The sequence below is a fragment of the Notolepis coatsorum genome (assembly GCF_963971535.1).
Source record: "Notolepis coatsorum genome assembly, chromosome: 15".
Classification (NCBI taxonomy): Eukaryota; Metazoa; Chordata; class Actinopteri; order Aulopiformes; family Paralepididae; genus Notolepis; species Notolepis coatsorum.
The window spans coordinates 19,514,217-19,531,117 of record NC_140179.1 but is presented as its reverse complement, the minus strand read 5'-3'; the positions used below and the strand labels follow the sequence as shown (position 1 = coordinate 19,531,117).

General features: G+C 45.6%; 1 protein-coding gene across 1 annotated transcript in view; it reads left to right on the top strand.

Moving 5' to 3' along the window:
* sbf1 (SET binding factor 1) overlaps positions 1-16,901 on the top strand; it is a gene marked incomplete at its 5' end in the record, with an annotated part of 194,434 nt that overhangs the window by 107,572 nt on the left and 69,961 nt on the right. Inside the window, 8 exons of the mRNA XM_084330919.1 lie at positions 702-800; positions 1,669-1,882; positions 2,787-2,896; positions 6,388-6,537; positions 6,958-7,026; positions 9,111-9,275; positions 15,513-15,823; positions 16,670-16,842. Of these exons, the coding sequence (XP_084187045.1) occupies positions 702-800; positions 1,669-1,882; positions 2,787-2,896; positions 6,388-6,537; positions 6,958-7,026; positions 9,111-9,275; positions 15,513-15,823; positions 16,670-16,842 (1,291 nt within the window). The remainder of the gene's footprint in view (positions 1-701; positions 801-1,668; positions 1,883-2,786; positions 2,897-6,387; positions 6,538-6,957; positions 7,027-9,110; positions 9,276-15,512; positions 15,824-16,669; positions 16,843-16,901) is intronic.

Below are 16,901 nucleotides of genomic sequence, written 5' to 3'. Positions count from 1 at the left end.
TTGGTCAATTTTAGCATGGTGTTATTCTCAGTCAAAGATAAAAAAAAAAATTATTGATATTCTCATTTGGTTCATTACAATTTACTCAAGCCTAGTAACAGACACAGTATTTCATAGATGTCCCTAGAATCAGATACCAAGAACATGCAAATGGACCATATTAAAAAAAAGTCTGTAAATGTGTATTCTACGTTAATATGGAATTAATGAGATTTAAAAAAGTATAGTAAAATATTTCCATAACGCAATAATTTGCTGTGTAATTAATTAATCTAATTAACGCGATAAACTGACAGCCCTAGTTTGAACATCTGTTTTATTTTACATTTTAATTTTTAATGATTGTCAATTGCCCAATTTAGATTATAAGGTGTTTAAACAGCCTGATTATTATGGCTAAATAATTTATCCACAGATGCAGGTTCATTAATACCAGACCGGTGTTCTTCATGGAGGAGTTAATACAGAAAGCACTGACATGTAGAGAAACCAAACAAGCCTTAGTAAATATAAATATTTAGAGATTTCTGTTTAGAACTCCCAACATTTATTTATTAAAAAATGTTTTAAATGTATAAGTAAACGTGTAATAGCTCAGTCTGCAATGTGTATATGTAACCAATGTGTTATTGTAATGGCACTATTTTGTTAATAAAGGTTAGAAAAAAGAAGAAAAAAAACTCTGCTTCCTGTTTCCACAGCTGATAGCCAATGAGGTGGAGCGCATTCGCCACGAGGAGGCGTGTCCTCACAAGGTCATGAGTCACGTCAAGGAGCTGGCGGAGCTGCTGTTCAGAAACGTAGGTTCTGTTCCCACGTCACCGTGTCATAGGTTCTGTTCCCACGTCACCGTGTCGTAGGTTATGTTCCCACGTCACCGTGTCGTAGGTTCTGTTCCCACGTCACCGTGTCGTAGGTTCTGTTCCCACGTCACCGTGTCGTAGGTTCTGTTCCGACGTCACCGTGTCGTAGGTTCTGCTCCGACGTCACCATGTCGTAGGTTCTGTTCCCACGTCACCGTGTCGTAGGTTTTGTTCCCACGTCGCCGTGTCGTAGGTTCTGTTCCCACATCACTGTGTCATAGGTTCTGTCATATCATTCGATATCGATAATTATCGATATTTTTATTAGTATTAAAACCTGTTAAGCTGTAAGGTCCCCCAATCCATAAATCGATCAATACAGACCGTATTAGATCCCCACGTGGGGTATCATTCGAAAGCCACACTCATTGGCTACAACCTTGTCTAACATTTTTGAGATCGCCAAATGATTGACGGAGCTAGAGCCCCGGGAGTCGGGGGTGGTAATGTGTACTTTGGCGCACGCCTCACATATCGGCATGTAACTCGAGAAACGCTGAACGTATTTGTCGCCTGAAACTGCAATCGACAGGCAACAACTAGGGTTGTCCTCCCTCTCATCAGTTATCTTCCTCCTCCTCCTCCTCTCTCTGTCTCATCCTCTATCTCTCTATCTCTCCTCCTTCTCTATCTCTCCTCCTTCTCTATCTCTCCTCTATCTCTCCTCCTTCTCTATCTCTCCTCCATCTCTCCTCCTCCTTCTCTATCTCTCCTCCATCTCTCCTCCTCCTTCTCTATCTCTCCTCCTCCTCTATCTCCTCCTTCTCTATCTCTCCTCCTCCTCCTCCTCTCTCTCTCTCCTCAGGAGAACCCGTACCCCGCGGTGGCCATGCACCGGGTCCAGCGGCCCAGCGAGAGCCCCTCCTCGCAGGGCGCCCCGCAGAACCGCGCCCCCTTCCCCGGCCTGGACGATGTCACCATCCAGCTCTTCATCGACCACGCGGCCGCCAAGCTGCAGACGGCGCCCCCTGTGGTGAAGGCCGAGCTGAAGGGCATGGTGCCCTCCGGACCCCCTCTGGGTGAGGCCTCGAGGGCGGGGGGGAGAGTAGAGGGGTCGGGGATGAATGAGTGACTGGATTGGTCCGTCGTGTCTGTTCGTCAACGTTGGATGTTTTTAAATACTTTAACCTCTTTAGCCCGAGCGGTCCATCGGCGACATTAAGTAGCGTTTTTTTTCCTCAAATCTATCCAAGAGTAAACATCCTAACCATGTCACAACAGCAGTCATAGTGTATATTTTCAACAATACGTTTGTTTACCAATAGGGTAAAGTGTTATTAGTGTTAATTACTTGGGTATGAATTTTTTATTTCTCTTATTTCTTTGGATTCAACAAAGAGAAATGGTTCCGGTTTCTTTGAAGCCCCGTAGCTCAGAAATTAGTAGTGTGTTATAAGCATGATTCATAAGACATAGATTGAAAAGTATCTGCCTGATGGCTTATTTTGAAGGTATGAACCTGTACTTTCATATTATGTAAAAGAAAAAATGCAAATGTAAAATTTGTAAAAAATGATGACTGTCTGAGTGATGGGCTTCTGTCAACTAGAAAACCTCACTCTTTAAGAGTAACGTCTCCTCACCCCAGTCAGCCACTCTCGTCTCTCAGCTTGTGTGTGTAATAGAGTGAGGTAGAGCAGTCGTCTGGTAATCCGGAGGTTCCCGGTTCGATTCCCGGGCAGCGTGTTGATGTGTCCTTGAGCAAGACACTTAACCCCTAACTGCTCCCGATGAGCAGGTTGGCACCTCTGCCATCGGTGTTTGAGTGACAAATGTGAGGAACAAAATTGTAAAGCGCTTCGGATAAAAGCTGTTATATAAATGCAGCATTTCTACCATGGAGCGTTAGTTAGTCAGGGCGGAGGGGCGAACGAGATCTGATCACATGGTCTCTCTCTGATCACATGGTCTCTCTCTCCACAGGGGACATCGTGGACAGGAACGGGGTTCTGGCCAACAGCGCACGGAGGCTGGAGGTGGTCAGGAACTGCATCACCTACATCTTCGAGAACAAGATGCTGGAGGCCAAGAAGGTGAGTCCCTCCAGAACCAGCACCCTGGACCCCCTGACAACACTTTAGTCCCGTCAGCACCAGAACCCTGGACCAGCTGACAACACTTTAGTCCCTTCAGAACCAGCAGCCTGGACCCCCTGACAACACTTTAGTCCCTTCAGAACCAGCAGCCTGGACCAGCTGACAACACTTTAGTCCCTTCAGAACCAGCAGCCTGGACCCCCTGACAAGTCAAGTCAAGAGTTTTATTTGTCACGGCATACAAGTATACAGTGAAATGCGGGGGGTCTTGCCCGCAACGATTGTGCATAGTACAGTAATACAATATACAATAATAAGAATCCAAGGGATGAGAATGCGATATTTGTGCAATAATACAAGTCATAAGAGTAAGACATAGGTATATGTACATGAGTTTTTCAAAAGCATGGTAAGACATGCTAGGTCCTGTGATAGTGCAATACACTGTTAGCTACGGATGGGGCACTGGGTCTTATGTACACTACTATACAATGCTATACTATACAATCTACAGTTATACTATGTGTCCTTATGCTAGCTTGCTATCCATCTATTTACTATAAAAGAACCACTCCTGTTCTTGTTTTTAAAGTGACCTTCCATTGTGTAAAGTGACCATAGTGTGAGCGTGTGTAGCATATGTGTGTGTGTGTTCATGTTAAAGTGACTGCTACTGTGTGAGCGTGTACAGTGTGTGTTGTGTGTGTGCTCATGTGTGCTTGTGTGTGGAGAGTTCAGTGTTCAAGACTCTGATGGCCTGGGGGAAGAATCTGAGCCGAAGTCTCTCGGTCCTAGTTGCTGGTGTGCGCAGGCGTTTGCCTGACCGCAGCAGCTTGAACAGGCTGTTGTTGGGGTAGTGAGGGTCTTTCATTATCCTGCAGGCTCTGGATTTGCACCTCTTGTTGTATAGAACCTGCAGGGGTGGTAGTGCAATACCCGTAGTATGCTCAGCTGAGCGCACCACTCTCTGGAGTGCCTTCCTGTCCTGTGCCGTGCTGTTTCCAAACCAGGCAGTGATGTTTCCAGTCAAGATGCTCTCTACAGCTCCGGAGTAGAAGGACTGGAGTATCTTCCCCGATACTCTGAACTTCCTTAACTGTCTCAGGTGGTAGAGGCGCTGCTTCGCCTTCTTTACGACTGAGTCTATGTGTGTAGACCATGTCAGGTCCTCTGAGATGTGGACCCCCAGGTACTTGAAACTGCTCACCCTGTCCACGATAGCCCCATTTATCCTCAGTGGTGTGTGTGTCCCCTGCTGTGTTCTCCTAAAATCCACGATCAGCTCCTTGGTTTTACCAATGTTCAGGAGCAGGCTGTTGTCCTGGCACCAGCGGTCCAGTACTTGACCTCCTCCCGGTAGGCCTTCTCGTCGTTGTCAGAGATCAGCCCCACCACCACTGTGTCGTCCGCAAACTTCACTATGGAGTTGGAGCTGAACTTGGCCACACAATCATGTGTGTATAGTGAATACAGCAGGGGGCTCAGAACACAGCCCTGGGGGGACCCGATACTCAGGGTGATGGTGCTGGAGGTCTGACCCCCCACCCTGACCGCCTGGGGCCTTTCACTCAAAGTCCAGTATCCAGGCGCTCAGAGCGGAGCTCAGACCCAGCTCGATCAGCTTGTCCACCAGTCTGGACTATGGTGTTGAACGCTGAGCTGTAGTCAATGAACAACAGTCTCACATAGCCCCCCTTCTGGCTGTCTAGGTGAGAGAGGGTGCTGTGCAGTACTTGGTCCCGTCAGCACCAGCACCCTGGACCCCCTGACAACACTTTAGTCCCGTCAGCACCAGCACCCTGGACCCCCTGACAACACGTTAGTCCCGTCAGCACCAGAACCCTGGACCCCCTGACAACACTTTAGTCCCGTCAGCACCAGCACCCTGGACCCCCTGACAACACTTTAGTCCCGTCAGCACCAGCACCCTGGACCCCCTGACAACACTTTAGTCCCGTCAGCACCAGCAGCCTGCACCCCCTGACAACACTTTAGTCCCGTCAGCACCAGCACCCTGGACCCCCTGACAACACTTTAGTCTCTTCAGAACCAGCTGACAACACTTTAGTCCCTTCAGAACCAGCTGACAACACTTTAGTCCCTTCAGAACCAGCTAACAACACTTCAGTCCCTTCAGAACCAGCTGACAACACTTTAGTCCCTTCAGAACCAGCTGACAACACTTTAGTCCCTTCAGAACCAGCTGACAACACTTTAGTCCCTTCAGAACCCTGGAGCAGCTGACAACACTTTAGTCCCTTCAGCACCAGAACCCTGGACCCCCTGACAACACTTTAGTCCCTTCAGCACCAGACCCTGGACCAGCACACAACACTGTGGAGGATGTCTGAATGTAGAATATCTCACTCCCCCCTCGATTCATATTGTTTTAGTTATGGTTGGATACAGATACAGATACTGGTCTAGGATATTGTTGTAGTTATGGTTAGACAGATACAGGTATAGGATATTGTTGTAGTTATGGTTAGACAGATACTGGTCTAGAATATTGTTGTAGTTATGGTTAGACAGATACAGTTATAGGATATTGTTGTAGTTATGGTTAGACAGATACTGGTCTAGAATATTGTTGTAGTTATGGTTAGACAGATACAGGTATAGGATATTGTTGTAGTTATGGTTAGACAGATACAGGTATAGGATATTGTTGTAGTTATGGTTAGACAGATACAGGTATAGGAAATTGTTGTAGTTATGGTTAGACAGATACAGATACAGGCAGGCAGGCACTCACAGTAGAAAAATTAAATGCTTCCCTTAGCAAAAAACTTCCCAAAATTGACTTTTTAAACACGATTCATCACGGCTTGAATTTCCTACGCAATACCCAGCATGACTGCGGATCTCTGGTGTTCATCTGCCTGGTACGCAGTGAGTCTCTTAAGCAGTTCAATGTGGCAGACCTCAATCCTGGCTAATGCCAGAGCCAAGGATTGGTGTCCTTCCAAAATCTTTCTTAGACAAATCCAGCCCCAGATGACGATCGCTCCCAAACCGATCAGCATGAAAGCGAAAATCCAGATATCCTCAGCATCCTCAATTTCCAGTGGGTAAAGGCATACGGCATTCCAATTCCCCCAATAGTCAATAGAAAAGCCAGATTGAAATGTCCCAAGTGGGCATAGCGGATCAGCCGCATTCTGCTTCCTTGAAGAAAATATGCGATCGATTGCTGCAAATGACCAGCTTACTAGATCCATATCGAATAGGTTTGAGTAGAGGCTGAGTTGAGTCGTCTGAAAAGAAAGTAGAGTCGATACGGCACAAAGACAGGGCTTCAGGAAGGCAGTTGAGGCAGCGGTAGGAGAGGGAATGAAATGCGAGTTGTCTCTGGGAGAGTGGGAGGAGGAGGGATGGATTGTGTTCTAATAATGTTTCGACAGTCTAGACTGTTCAGTAAAAGTGGTGGATAGGAATCAGAATCGGATGCCTGGTGACATAGTAGTGGTTGTTCTTTCACCCCCCAGCTGATGCCGGCGGTGCTGCGTGCGCTGAAGGGCCGCACGGCCAGGGTGTGTCTGACCCAGGAGCTCAACCAGCACGTCCTGCAGAACCGAGCTGTGCTGGACGACCAGCAGTTTGACTACATCGTCCGCATGATGAACTGCACCTTACAGGTACAACATCTCTCTCTCTGAGCAGATCCTCATGTCTTTAAACACCCATAGCCGTTTTCTCTCTGTTCATGTCTGTTTTGTTCTTGTTTTTTGTTTTAGTTTTCCGGTGTCTATTCTAGTGTTTTAGCAAATTTTTTATGTAATTCACTTTTTCACATGTATTATTTCTTGTATTTTCCACTGATGTTTAAAAAAATGCTGTGAAGCACTCTGTGCACTCGTGCTGAGCAGGGCGCTATACAAATACAGTTTTACTTACTTATCATGTCTTACAGTGTAAGATGTAGAATATCTTGTCATGTCTTAGTGTAAGATTATCATATTTTACAGTGTCTGTCTGCTCTCTGTCTGTCTGCTCACCGTGTCTGTCTGCTCTCTGTCTGTCTGCTCACCTTGTCTGTCTGCTCTCTGTCTGCTCAGGACTGCTCCCACATGGACGAACACGGGATCGCAGCCGCCCTCCTCCCCCTGGTGACGGCCTTCTGTCGAGTAAGTAGCAGCGTCCGCTCTGATCCGACTCAGACGCCGGGACGAGTCTATTCTTAACCCAACGCATGTTTGCTTCCGCGTTCGCGTTTTGCGAATCTGATTGGCCACTGCCGTTTCTGGTGCGATCTGATTGGCCACTGACGTTTCTGGTCATGTGACGTGTGCGCCCAATCGCATGACGCGCCCATTTCCGCCTCGACCAGCAGCAAACTACCTAACGCCTACACACTCTAACCTTAACCAACTTCGAAAGAGTGCCTAAGCTTAACCGGCGAAAGAACTTGCCGTCACACGATTGGCGCGACCAGAAACGTCAGTGGCCAATCAGAGCGCAAAACACGAACGCGGAAGCAAACATGCGTTGGGATAAGAATTTAGGCCGCCGGGTCGGGTGTCCAGAGCAGAGAGGCTCCAGGTCCCGCGTGGTCCAGATTAGATTCGATTAGATTCTGGCGCCCGAGTGGCGCACCGCATACAGCACTACGGTGCAACACGGCCGACCCGGGTTCGACTCCCGGACCCGTGATCTCTGCCGAATGTCTTCCCTGGTCTATCTCCCATTCCTCCTCTCTCTCTCTCTCTCTACCGGACTGCCCGGTAGCAAAAATCAATAAAAACCTACAAAAACATAACTTGTCCGAAAGGACAAGTAACATTTAAGATTAGATTAGATTCAAATGTATTGTCATCATACAGCACAAGTACAGTACAGCGAAAATAAGTGCAAATGTAACAGTAAAGTGCAACAGTAATATACAATGTACAGGTGATTAAACTGGGTATAAGATATAAATTAGTACTACTGAGTAATAGTGCTAATCACATGTATGTACAGAGTTGTAGTAATATCGGTTTTGGCAGCATTTAGGAACCAGCATTGTTTTAACCTGTTAAGCCCTAGCCCTATTTTCTGAAAATCTGCCTAAAAATACATACAAGTAAATGGAGGATTGCTCCACTTCTACAAGGTCCATTTGCATGTTCTTGGTATCTAGGGACATCTATGGATCTCATGGAATGTATTCCCAGTGTCAGAAATATTGTGTCTGTTACTGGGCTTGCTTAAATTGTGATGAAACAAAGGAGAATATGAATTATGGTTTTTCTTTGCATCTTTGACAGTGAATAACACCATGCTAATAATGACCAGACATGAAAAACTGCCACTGAGCTCGTTCAGCACCTTCTTGAGACAAGACATCTAAGTAAATTAATAAAGGGAAGATGATTAAACAGAAGGTTTTGTAGATACAGTACTGAATTCTCCCATCCGGACCAATGCAATTTGAAATATTATTATAGAATATAGAATACCAAGCCTATAAATGACCTTATTATAGCCAAGTCGCACATCTATGGATCGGGCCAATAAACTCAGAGAGAGAAAAAAGCGTTCTCTTGCTGTGTGTCTTCTCTCTCTCTCTGTAGAAACTCGGGCAGCATCACTCAGTTTACTGTGTGTCTTCTCTCTCTCTCTGTAGAAACTCAGGCTGGCATCACTCAGTTAGCTGTGTGTCTTCTCTCTCTCTCTGTAGAAACTCTGGCTGGCATCACTCAGTTTGCTGTGTATCTTCTCTCTCTCTGTAGAAACTCAGTTTGCTGTGTGTCTTCTCTCTGTAGAAACTCAGGTTGCTGTGTGTCTTCTCTCTGTAGAAACTCAGTTTGCTGTGTATCTTCTCTCTCTCTCTCTGTAGAAACTCTGGGCAGCATCACTCAGTTTGCTGTGTGTCTTCTCTCTCTCTCTCTCTCTCTCTCTGTAGAAACTCAGGCTGGCATCACTCAGTTTGCTGTGTGTCTTCTCTCTCTCTCTCTGTAGAAACTCAGTTTGCTGTGTGTCTTCTCTCTGTAGAAACTCAGTTTGCTGTGTGTCTTCTCTCTGTAGAAACTCAGTTTGCTGTGTGTCTTCTCTCTCTCTCTCTGTAGAAACTCAGTTTGCTGTGTGTCTTCTCTCTGTAGAAACTCAGTTTGCTGTGTATCTTCTCTCTCTCTCTGTAGAAACTCAGGCTGGCATCACTCAGTTTACTGTGTGTCTTCTCTCTCTCTGTAGAAACTCAGTTTGCTGTGTGTCTTCTCTCTCTCTGTAGAAACTCGGGGCGGGCATCACTCAGTTTGCCTACAGCTGCGTGCAGGAGCACATGGTCTGGACCAACCCGCAGTTCTGGGAGGCCATGTTCTACAGTGACGTCCAGAACCACATCCGGGCGCTGTACCTGGAGATGGAGGACGAGGAGCAGCCCACCTCCACCTCCGTAAGGATCACCAGAGCGTTCCACTGATATGGGTTTTTCAATGATATGATATGTAGCATTTATAATGCGCCCCCCAGCCAATTTTTACATGGGTCCGGGGCGCAGCCCGGGGGGAAAAAAGAATACGAATACATGGACAGGACAAAGAAACAGGGAACCAGGCAGACGGACAGACAGAGAACATAAGAAGACCTCAGACACACAACACAACAGCAAAGTAACTCAGTGATCATCCAGAGTGAAAAGGAGGATTTTAAGCAAGGCCTTGAATGTCTGTACGGTGTTGGCAGACTTGATGTTGAGGGGGAGCTTATTCCACAGTGTCGGTGCCATCACTGCAAAGGAAACCCTTTGTCACCAGTTTGGCCCGTGGGACTTTCAGACACAGTTGGTCATTTGATCTGAGGGACCTGGAGCTGACGAGTTGGACCAAGAGTTCCTCAATGTAGGCCGGAGCTGATCACACTCAATGCTGTGGCTGCTGATAATTAGAGAGCAGGGCGGCCGCTGGTACGATGTTTCTATGTCACCCGGCACGGTCTGGTACGATGTTTCTATGACCCGGCACGGTCTGGTGTGATGTTTACATGTGACCCGGCACGGTCTGGTGTGGTGTTTACATGTGACCCGGCACGGTCTGGTGTGATGTTTACATGTGACCCGGCACGGTCTGGTGTGGTGTTTACATGTGACCCGGCACGGTCTGGTATGATGTTTACATGTGACCCGGCACGGTCTGGTGTGGTGTTTACATGTGACCCGGCACGGTCTGGTGTGGTGTTTACATGTGACCCGGCACGGTCTGGTGTGGTGTTTACATGTGACCCGGCACGGTCTGGTGTGGTGTTTACATGTGATCCGGCACGGTCTGGTATGATGTTTACATGTGACCCCTGGCACGGTCTGGTATGATGTTTACATGTGACCCCTGGCACGGTCTGGTATGATGTTTCTATGTGACCCCTGGCACGGTCTGGTGTGATGTTTACATGTGATCCGGCACGGTCTGGTGTGGTGTTTACATGTGATCCGGCACGGTCTGGTATGATGTTTACATGTGACCCCTGGCACGGTCTGGTATGATGTTTACATGTGACCCCTGGCACGGTCTGGTATGATGTTTACATGTGACCCCTGGCACGGTCTGGTATGATGTTTACATGTGACCCCTGGCACGGTCTGGTATGATGTTTACATGTGACCCGGCACGGTCTGGTATGATGTTTACATGTGATCCAGCACGGTCTGGTATGATGTTTACATGTTACCCGGCACGGTCTGGTGTGATGTTTACATGTGACCCACATCAACACATCAACATTTTGTTAAGTAAATGTATTTCCAATGAGCGTATTCAAACTAAATTAGCACCAGACTTTGGTATTAACTCAATAAATCCAGACAAGAAATCTAAACATTAAAGTCCATATGTAAATAAAGTTATGTGTAATAAAGTGGAATGAAACGGGAACAAAGTATTGGACACACTAAGAAAAAGCAGTACACCACAGCAAGGAAAGGCAAGGAACTAGCTGAAAACCAAAACTAATTAGGAGGCAACTCTACCTCCTATCTGTGCTAATGTCAACTGGGTTAGAATATATTGATGGGCTATAAAAAAGTTTTTTTTGTTACCACGGTGCCACACAAGAAACATCAAAGCTGTAAAGGAATGTGAATCACTACTAGGGATGGGTACCGAATTCGGTACTTTTGAGGTACCGAACCGAAACACGTCGGTACTACCGAGTATCGAATCAAGTGAGAAACCGAAAAAAAAATAGAAAAAAAATTTATTATTTTTTTTATTTATTTTTTTTTCATGTCAACGTTCACACGCACAATATATGCTTACCTAGGATTTGACTTGATTCAGCAACAAAGCAGTCGGAGCAATGACAAGCCGAAAACTGTCGAAATTGTAGTTATTTGAAGTTTGGATTTATTTTTTTACGACTGAGGTAGGTAAATTAAATTTCTTGAGACTAAAGTACCGAAAAAAGGTACCGTTGGGTACCGGTATCGATTCACAGGTACCGGTACCGGTATCGATTCACAGGTACCGGTACCCATCCCTAATCACTACCCACTTTCAAAAACACTCAAAAAACACCTAAGGGAGACTGCAATTCGAAACTGGCCACTGTAAATGTCCGAACACAACCCCCTCCAATGTACAGTAAATTACCAAGTATGGTCTTGTCAATATTCCAATGTACAGTTTTGTTTGTACAGTTGTACAGTGTACCCCACCCACCCCACTCCTAGCCAACCTCCCCCCCACCCACCCAACCACCTCCAATGTACAGTCCCCCCCCCCCCCCCACCTACCCAATCCAATGTACAGTTTCTACGTCAAATGTATATACTTTTTTTTTTGGACTCTTTTTGTATCACAAACAGTACTGTATTTGCAAATCTGGTATGTCATAAATGTATAGATGTAGCAGTACTGTCTATCTGTATGTCATGTATGTCATATATGTTACGATGAATTGAAAATGGGGGACCCTGATGTAAACAAGACGAAAGTCTTTCTCTGGTCTGCATCCCCTTAACAATTGTATGTATTGAGCTGTACTGTACTGTACCCATTCTGCAATCTGTTAATAAAGTTTTCAATCAATCAATCAATCAAAATGATGGGTAAAAGCAAAGAGCTCTCAAGACCTTCACAAACAGATTGTTGCAAATCATGACAATAGAATTGGCTAAAGACATATTTCACAACTTCAGAATATTCCAGTAAGCACCATTGGGGGCATTATCCATAAGTGGAAGCAACATCACTCTATCATCAACCGGCCACGCACAGGTGCTCCTAGCAACATTTCTGATCAGGGAGTCAGAAGGATACTTAGAAGAGTAGCCAAAGAGCCATGGACCACTAGGAAAGAGCTCCAGAAAGACTTGGAGGCAGCAGGTACAACTGTGACAGAAAGGACCATAGGCAATGCACTACACCGCCATGGCCTCTGTGCGTGCTCAGCCCGCAATACTCCACTACTGAAGAAAATACATGTTGAAGCTTGTTTAAAGTTTGCCAAACAGCATTTGGACAAGCCAGTGAACTACTGGGAGCATGTACTCTGTTCAGATGAGACCAAAATGTTACTTTCTGGCTGTCACACAACACACCATGTTTGGAGGAGAAATGGCATTGCAGTGCATTACCCGAATAACACTATACCAACAGTGAAGTTTAGAGGTGGAAGTATCATGGTGTGGGGCTGCTTCTGCTCTCCTGGTACTGGCAGACTTCATATCATTGAAGGGACAATGAATGGAGCCATGTACAGAGAAATTCTTGAGAGGAACTTGCTGCCATTCACCAGGATGCTGAGGATGAGACGTGGGCGGACCTTCCAGCAGGACAACGATCCAAAGCAAACGGCAAAGGAAACTCGCAGTTGGTTTCAGAGAAAGAAAATCAACTTGTTGGAATGGCCCAGTCAATCACCTGACTTAAACCCAATTGAACATTTGTGGAAGCATCTGAAGATCCAGATTCACAAGAGGCCCCGCCGCAATCTTTAAGATTTAAAGACAATCTGTGTAGAGAAATGGGCCAAAATCACACCTGAATACTGCGGGTGATTAGTTACATCATACAGAAAGCGTCCTTGAAGCTGTCATTACAAACAAAGGCTTCTCCACTAAGTATTGAATTAATTTCAGTTAGTGTGTTCAATACTTTTTTCCTATGTCATTCCACTTTATTACACAACTTCAATAGGTAGTCAATACCAAAGTCTGGTGAAAATTTCACTTGAATGGCCACATTGGAAATATATTTACGGGACAAAATGCTGATGTGTTCAATACTTATTTGTGGATTTGATTAAGAGTGTATACAAATCTGAGACAAACCCTCTCGAGGTTGTCCTGTCTCTAATAAGCTTAACAAACGGGTGTGGATGTAGTGCTTGGGCCCACGGAACCCCATGCGCCTTAAGCGCCGATCTTAGTTGTAAGTAGAGGATAAAAGACGCACCGGGTATATCATAGAATTCTCTTAGGTCCTGAAACGTGCGAAGGCCGGATTTATCATATATATCCCCCAGAGTGTGAACTCCCTTCCTTTCCCACTGAGGAATACTAACGGGTTTATGCCCAACAAGTAGTTGTTGGTTATGAAAAAGTGGAGAGTCAAGGTGCCTTGCAAGGACACTTGACAGCACAAGACCTCTGTACATTAAGCCATGTTTGATGATCGGGCCATATCATAATTGGCATTTTGATATAGCGGTATTGGAGTATACTACATCTTGTAATCTTTGCCATAAGACTGCTGCTGCCTCCAAGGTACGCCACAACACAGCGATTTCAGGGCCAAACCAGCTTATCAGGGGTCTCAGCCAGGAGGACCAGAAGTACATCTTAAAATCTGTGATTGCTAAACCCCCATCCTGTTTCCTACGTTGAGTGGTTGTTCTTTAGATTCTTGGATGTTTGTTATTCCAAATACATTTAGATATCATAGTTTGTAACTTGCGCCAGTGGTCTATTGGAGGAGGTAAGGGGAGCATTGAGCTGACAAAAAAATATCCTGGGTAGTACGTTCATTTTAACTATGGATGCTCGGGCCTGTAATGAGTTAGGAAGGCTCGACCATCTATTTAGATCTTGGTGTATTTTATTATAAGTGCCTGTAAAGTTATATCTAGTTGTCTGATTTAGGGTGGGGAAGCTCTCTATGCCTAGGTATTTAAAGTGTTCGACTATGGGGATGTCAGCCGGTAGTTGGACCACTTTGGCCAACTCATTCAGAGACAAACAAGCTGATTTGGGCCAATTAATTTTGAAGCCTGATAGTTTACCGAATTCAAGTAAATTCAAGTAAATTTGTGGCCGATTGGGAGGGGTTTTCATAAGAATTAGTAAGTCGTCAGCATAAGGAGCAATTTTGTGTGGGGTATCATTGATTGTTATAGGGGCAATTTCTTCTGTTTGTCTTATAAATTGGGCTAATGGTTCGAGGGGGTCAGGGACTACAGCCCCCTCAGCATCGACGGGGCACCGGTTGAGAGAGTGAACAGTTTTAAGTACCTCGGAGCCCACATATCCGAGGACCACACACATTGACAGTGTTGTGAAGAAGGCACGACAACGCCTCTACTTCCTCAGGTGCCTAAGGAAGTTCCAAGTCAGTCAGAAGATCCTTAAGAACTTCTACTCATGTACAATAGAGAGCATCCTGACTGGCAATATCACCTCCTGGTTTGGGAATAGCACCGCACAAGACCGAAGCAGACTACAGAGAGTGGCACGTTCAGCCGAACGCACAATTGGAGGGGGGCTTCCCACTCTCCAGAACATTTACAACAAGCGGTGCAGGGGTAAGGCTAAGAGAATTATCAAGGACTCCAGCCACCCAAACAACTGCCTCTTTGAACTGCTGCGGTCAGGCAAGCGATACCGGAGTCTCATGGCAAGCACAGAAAGACTCAGAAGAAGCTTCTATCCCCAGGCCATCAGGTTGCTCAACGAACAATAACACTATGCAACAACCATCAAATGCACTCACAACACACACATCCACACGCACACACTCACTTTAAACAAACAACACACTGCAGCACCCACTCTCCACACTTTAGAACACCTAAACAGACTTTATATTTATTGATAAAGGATTTGCACTACAACCCATACCTCAGTACACCTTACTGTAAATTGTACCTAAATTGTACCTCATCCCATTTCTGCTTTGCACTATATAGTATTGTATATTAGTATTGCATAGTATATTGTATGGTAACTCAGTTACTTCTATTCTGCATCGAACATTGTACATATATATACTGAACACTGTGTCTACGTACGTGACTTCTATTTTTACTTCTATTTTACATGCTATACTATTTTATTTCATACTTATCTCTTGTCTAGCACAGTCTCTGGAGCGTAACAGAAAGAAGCATTTTGTATAAAAGTATTCTGTACTTCTGTATGACAACTAATAAAGAAACTTGAAAGTGTGAAAAGTCCGGGACTCAGAGGACAACCCTGTCTAGAAGACCAAGGGCGGGATCCACAAAGAATGGATTGCACGGTGCTAGTTGCACCCTTACTTACAATTCATTATGAATTGAAAATGGGGGACCCTGATGTAAACAAGACGAAAGTCTTTCTTTGGTCTGCATCCCCTTAACAATTGTGTGTATTGAGCCGTACTGTATTGTACCCATTCTGCAATCTGTTAATACAATTTTCAATCAATCAATCACCGTGCAGGGGCATCACGAGGCTAACGGCGTGGTGTGTCAGGAGGAGGCGGGGCCTCAGGAGGAGGCGGGGCATCAGGAGGAGGTGAGCGCCCTGGACCTGGCGTCGGAGCAGAGTCGCCTGTGGCCCCTGCTCAGCAAGGAGGTGCAGACTGAGCGCGTGCAGAAAGAGGAGAGCACGGTGTTCAGCCAGGCCATCCACTACGCCAACCGCATGAGCTACCTGCTGCTGCCGCTCGACACCAGCAAGAACCGCCTGCTGCGGGGCCCCGGGGGGCTGGGCGACCTGGAGAGCGTGAGCAACAGCTACGTGACCAACAGGTAACGCATACACACACATATACACACACATACACACATTTTGCAGCTATTGGCTAGCGTTGGCTAACTAGCTATCTTTCCGTTGGCTAACGTTACTGTTTAAACAAAATGGCCCAGTAAACTATTCACTTTAGTTTAATACATGAGGCGTTGTCTAACGTTATCTAGCTGGCTAGCAGTAGCTACAGATAGCTCCTGATATCAACATCTGACATCAACATCATTGACATTCGTTTTTGCAGCTGTTGGCTAATTAGCTATCGTTATTCATAGCTGTAACTGAACGCCAATGATGCTAGCCTTATGTGATCTTATGAGTTTCAGTTCATAGGAAAATACTTTGACTATAATGGTCAGAAGTCAATTCACTTAGATATTGTTATGCTTAACACCCAGTACTATTCACTTTACTTAATTTCTAAGATTAGATTAGATAATTTAGGCCGGACTTTGAGAATGCCTGTGTTAGACCTACAGTATAATACTGCCAGCTGCTATAAGAAAACCAAAAACTATCGGTATCGGCAGTGTATCGGCCGATATGGCTCATAGACGATCGGTGATCGGTATCTGTGACAAAAAACGTGATCGGGGCATCCCTACACTGTACATAGTAATACTACAGCTCTGTACATACATCTGATTAGCACTATTACTCAGCAGTACTCATTTATATATTGTATACCCAGTTTAATCACCTGTATGTTGTATATTACTATTGCACTTTACTGTTATATTTGCACTCTGGTTGGATGTCAAACTTATTTTCTCTGTACTGTACTTGTGCTGCATGAGGACGATACATTTTAATCTAATGTAACATAATGTATTTACTCCGCGCGGCAGCATGGCGGGCAGCATGGCCGGGAGCTACGACACGGAGAGCGGCTTCGAGGACGCGGAGAGCAGCGACGTGGCCAACTCTGTGGTGCGATTCATCAACCGCTTCGTGGACAAGGTCTGCAACGAGAGCGGGGTCACCAACGAGCACCTGAAGGCTCTACACACCATGATACCAGGTAGATACTCACCACCAGGGGTCGCCAACGAGCACCTGAATGCTCTACACACCATGATA